At 31.4% G+C, this 5810-nt stretch overlaps 1 protein-coding gene across 1 annotated transcript in view; it reads left to right on the top strand.

The window, feature by feature from the left end:
• The window catches only part of LOC109235675 (carbonic anhydrase 2-like), a 13558-nt gene continuing 8383 nt past the window's right edge, over positions 636 to 5810 (top strand). The window contains exons 1-2 of the mRNA XM_019401876.1: positions 636 to 904; positions 1271 to 1349. Coding sequence (XP_019257421.1) covers positions 1290 to 1349 — 60 coding nt within the window. The 5' untranslated portion in view covers positions 636 to 904; positions 1271 to 1289. The remainder of the gene's footprint in view (positions 905 to 1270; positions 1350 to 5810) is intronic.

The following is a 5810-nucleotide window of genomic DNA, read 5'->3' as shown; positions in this document are numbered from 1 at the left end:
ATATATATTTTTGGTTATCAGATGAAAAATTAGATTTTTGAATTGAACAAATCAATCATAAGATTAATTGTTTATATAACAACTTATGAATGAATCACTTAATAGAATAAGAATAATATTTTTTACAAATAGAACTATAATATTGATTCTTCCAAGTTCCAGCAACCAACGTGGACTGTCAATTGCATGTGCTTTTCATAATATAAATATAATAGCGTCTCCGTAGTCATCATTTATCCTTCTCCACAAGTCTTATCTCAAACCATTCCCATTTTTTTGGGAATACTTCATGATCAATCCTCCACCTAGGAGCTTACACAGATTATCCAAAGAATAATTAACTCAAATAGTTGGACACCCAATCGTTTAAATTAAAAATAGCCGGCAGATGTATAATATATATGAATTATTAATGTACAATATGTATATAATCATGTATAATATATGTATCCTAATTAGAAAATATGAAAAAAAAATGAGTGCATTTCTTATTCTTTTAAGTCTTAAGAATTTGGTCAAGCCACAGCCCCTGATCAGAGTTTGATATATTGGATTGACCACTAGTGAGTAAGATTGAAAATGTGGCCCAAATGTTATGTAAGATTGCTATCTAATCTAAAGGTGTGCGAAACGTAGAAGTGATCCAAACAAAGTTCCAAACTAATACTCTCTTCATTCTTTTTTATTTGTCTTTACTCTTATCCTTTTTTGTGGTTTTCATTGATTGAATTTCCGTGAGGAGGATGATTTGTGGTTTTCTCTTATCCCCCCACACATGATCTTTAGGTCCCTTTTCCCTTAGCTTTTATAGAGCTTTTCAATGACAATTGCTATTATAAGGCAAATAATTCCATTTCTCTACTTCTTGATGCTAGCTAATTCTCAAGTCCTGACCTCTGCTTAGGTACTCTCTCTCTCTCTCTCTCACACACACACACAAAAAAATGAATAAACTAATATATACTAAAATGTATCGAGATTTTAAACTATCAGGTTACTTATAAGACAATTAGAGCTAACTTTCTATATCATACATGGAACTAGAACTAATCATGTCATGTCGTCTCTTCTATTTTTTCTTGCATTTGGATAGCAAATTGCATATTCAAGTTAAAACATAGTCGTATACTAATTGAATTGAGGAGTTTAGATAGCACAAATTTTGAACTTTTTATTGTGGGATATTGGCAAGCAAGCATGACATGCATGTGTGCGTTCTCATAGTACCATTGTACACTAATCTTACGATAATTAATTTGTTGAATTACAGGTGTATATTGAGGATTATTATGGCTGGAAAATTTAGGAAGTGCATGCTACTATGTTGTTCAAGAAAGTCTCTCAATCAGGTTAATTCTAGACCTCTACCCTTTTATATCTGATTGCCTTTATTTTTAGTTCAATGATGGTAATGTGATAGTCTAAGTACGCTAAAAACCTACCCGCTTATATTTCTGCCTCTAACTAGTGCTGTTCCGACCAAAAAAAAAAAGAGCAATTAAAAATTTACGAGTCTAATTTTCTTTTGCCGTACAAGGAAAAAAGCTCTCTCCATACAAACACAAAATCTTTATGGGCCCAGGCCCATTTTGGCCCTCTTATCATATATACCTGGTTTGGACACCCACATTGTATTTCTTTAAGAAATGTATATTTTTAGCTGCTTTAAAAAAAAAATAGCCAACATGCAATTAGTTTTCAGCCAACCGGCCAATTCTGTATTTTGCCTTATTTCTTTTCAATGTGTTAAATCACCATACAACATAGCTTCCCCCCAGGTGGCTTTAATTGAAAATAAGAAGGAAACTTTACACAAATAGCCGATCGCGTTCGAGGTTTATTTTCTAGCTGGTATAAATAGAATACACATATTATATATGGTTATATACATATGTATTATACATAGATTATATATTCTTCATCATTGACCTATGTTATATAATATGTATGATCATGCATATTATATAACATAGGTCAATGATGAAGAATTGAAGTGAAAACGGCCTTCTAAATTGTACTTTGATTAGACCAATAGGCAATAACCCCAAGTTAATGTTAGGAAGTTCTTGCGATTTCTAAAGTTTTAAAAGTAGAGAAATTTTTATAAAGCACTATCTTTTAGTGGTAATTAGCTATATATAGATACCATTTGCTATATTACGGATTGTAGATACGTTTTCTGTTGTTATAAGATGTATTAGATGTATTTAAGCTACTGTATTCATGAATACAGTAGCAAAAATAGGCGTGAATCAGGGAAGTCCAGCTAATCAGTTGTTGTAATCGAGTGTATTCGACTGTATTCATGGCGTGAAACATGGGATTACAGCTTGACAGATTATTGTATTCGACTGTATTCACGGTGTGAAACAGGGGATTACACTGTTTTTAAACGAAAAGTGAATCAATTAACATAATAGACTCCTAATATAACTCAACAAACTCAATTATAGCAAATAAATTTTGTATTTTCAGTTATAAAAAAGATTCTCAACCGAAAAATACATATAATACAGCGGGATACATTAAAATACAATGGAAAAAAAAGACAGTGAATACAATAAAATACAGGGAGATACATTGAATTACAATGAAAAAAAGACAATGAATACAATAAAATACATGAATATACAGCGTGATACGTTGAAAATACATTGAAATATATTAACAGAAAATCAAGTTGCTCGGCCCCAAACTCCGTCGTCTTTGTTCAAGAACAAACTCTAATTTCCGGCGAATCTGCCGTCGAGCAAAAACCCTGAATCTCACTGTTCCCACGCATCAAAATTACAAATTCAACATCAAAATTACAGGAAGAAGAAATTGCTAAGTTTTTCGCCGATGATTTTCCGACGACCCATCGGATCGTAAAACTCATCCTTTCGTTTCCATCTGGAATCTTCTTCATTGCATTGCCTTTTTTATTTTACCACACTACTGAATCTCCTCTGCCCTTCTACTTCTGCTCTTTCATCACTCTTCCCCTCCCTCTTTCATTCCAAGCAAAGCCTGGTATCGTTTGACAAGGGAGGTTTTGAAGGAAATATTCGCTTTAATAAGAAAACCCGTTGTTTTTAGGGAATGGGAAAGAGAATGGCATGTATCAAAGTAGAGAGAGAAAGAAAATAATGTAACTGAATAGCGTATTTAGTGGCTTAGGGGTAGGAGGTAACCAAAATTAGATATTTTTCTATAAACATTAAACGGTAATTTTTTTAAATGATATTTATTTAAATCAAATAAGGTGTTAACCTTTGCTATAGGAGGTAAAAATTTCTTAAAAGTATTATGGGTCGAAAAGCCCACTAAGTAAATATACTCTATTTAGACCAACAGGCCCAAACCAGTTTAGCTTGGTCATAGTAAATTAGTAATCGCGCGAGCTCGCCATTTTATAGTCCTGCAATTGAAAAATAGATATTGTCATGAAGTTTTGAATTTTACAAGTGAAACTCCATGATAATGGTGTAGTTATTTTTCAACTACAAAAGTTGTGAAGTGCTATGTATGAATTTTATCCATTATGGTCACGAAGTCTTTGGTACTACCTTCTTGGTCCTTGCACTATTTTAGGTTTCATCCTTTTCCATATCACTGATTTAATTATGACAGAAAATGCAGTACAAGTGAGTCGTTAAATCCTTAAATAGCAATCAAAAGCAATAGAAAATATGCACGACATGATATGGAAAGGGAAAGTTTAGGTAAGTATTAAAGTTCTACTTTTACTAGTTTTGATTTTTCTCCAAATAAGGATAAGGGGTGTGTTTGGTATGAACGAAAATGTGTTCCATGGAAAATGTTTTCCTAAAAAATATTTTTATGGAAAATGAGTGGTTTTATCACTTATTTTCCTTTGTTTGGTTGGTAAGTTGAAAACTTTTTCCGGAAAATATTTTGTAATGTTTGGCTAGAGAGCAAATTATAATTTTTTTTATGCTACTCTCTTCACCCCCTTCCCCCCAAGTCCCCATGTTCCCTTGCTCGCCTGCCCCCTCCCCCCTCAAATACCCAACGTTTTCAGGACTCTATTTTCTTCAAGGAATTTAATTATTCTTCTAAAATTAACACAAACCCAAAAGAACTAATGTGCTGCTTTACATTTTTTATGCAAAAATAACGTTAAAATATGTGCTCCATAGCTAAGAAGAAAATACTCTTTTTTGGTTGAAATGAAAGTACTATTTTTACAACATTAAAATAAAGTATCTCATTTTATTGAAATAAAAGAAAATACTCATTTTGTTAAAATGAGAAAAATATTTTTTTACACCATGAAAAGAAAACACTTTTTTTGTTGAAATGAAAGAAAATACTTTTTGCTATGAAAAGAAAGTACTTTTAAAGTACTTTTTTGTTGAATGAAAAATATTTTTTTATATCATGTAAAAAATATACTCATTTGTTGAAATGCAAAAATAAAAAAAATAAATAAATAAACTATCTATAATATAAAAAGTACTATTAATAATATTTTTATTTAAGTTGGGGGTGGGGGATGATGTGTGGGGTGGGAGGCGGGGGGTTGGGTGGGGGTAGGGTTGGGAGGGTGGGGGTATGGGTGTGGGGTGGTGCGGATGGAAAATAGAGTGGGAAAGGTGGAGAAGGAATTTTGGAAAATATTTTATCTTTCTTTGATAAGGAAAATATTTTCTTCCAATTAGAAAAAAATAAGTTCATGAGAAAAATATTTTTCAAAACATTTAAGCCAATCAAACATGAGAATATTGGAAAACATTTTCCGTTTTCCTTCAACCAAACGCACCCAAGATGACAAAGCAGCTGCGTCAATGCCTTCTGGACATTCTCGTTTTGATTCTTCGTTCTACTAAATCACCCCACAAAAAACTACACAATTAAATATGAAAAATTCAGGAGAAAACTATCTTTAAGTTATTCTTCAATCGTACCGACAAGCCCAAACTTTATAAAATGTGTGAAAATAAGTGGGCTAGCCAGTTTTTAGATTGATAATCGAAAAATAACCAGCGATTGCAAAGTCATTAAAAAAATAGACATTATTTTAGCTGAAACACGAAAAGTTCCAATATAATATGCTAGATTATGGAGCTCCTGCATATAAACTTCCAGCATATTATGTTGGAACTCGAGCACATTTTGAAATTCCATCACATTATGTTGAAATCTCATATGTAAAAAAATTCGAACTCCAGCATATTATGTTGGAATATGGTGTTTTTGTTTAGATTTTATCAAAAACAAAATTTAAGAGAAAGAAAAACTTTTAGAACTTGTGATATGGAAGATGTCATAAATATATTTTTGGCTATAAAATCATGTTATTAAAGATAAAACAAAAAAAATTTAATGTTAAATTATTTTAAATATAAAAATATATTCTTCTTGAAATATATTAAAAAAGAAAGTACGCTGCACAAAATAAACTAAAAGAAGTAGGCCTTTTTTTGTCATTCGATTGTCTTTTTGGCACCTTTGGCTGCTACAAAAGGTATAAATATTTGATCATTTATAGCTAGGACTTACATAAAACTCTACAATTAGAAAAGGTAGGGCCGTCTAGCTCGCCCAAGGTTGGGATGGTTATTGACCCGCTCATTTATTGACTCAACTCCATTTTGATCATATTTATCTCAACTCATTTAAAGTTAGGTTGATATTTAGTTCATATTGATCCATAAATAACTTTGTCAAAATATCTTAGAAATAAATTTATTTTTTGTTCGATATGTTATATATGACCATAATAGAAGAAAAAAGTCTTATTTAATAATCATACAATTCATAAGAAAACAACATATATTAACTAAAGATTTATAAGAGTTTTGGGG

The sequence above is a fragment of the Nicotiana attenuata genome, chromosome 12, assembly GCF_001879085.1.
Source record: "Nicotiana attenuata strain UT chromosome 12, NIATTr2, whole genome shotgun sequence".
Lineage (NCBI taxonomy): Eukaryota > Viridiplantae > Streptophyta > Magnoliopsida > Solanales > Solanaceae > Nicotiana > Nicotiana attenuata.
This window is presented reverse-complemented; position numbering and strand designations above follow the sequence as displayed.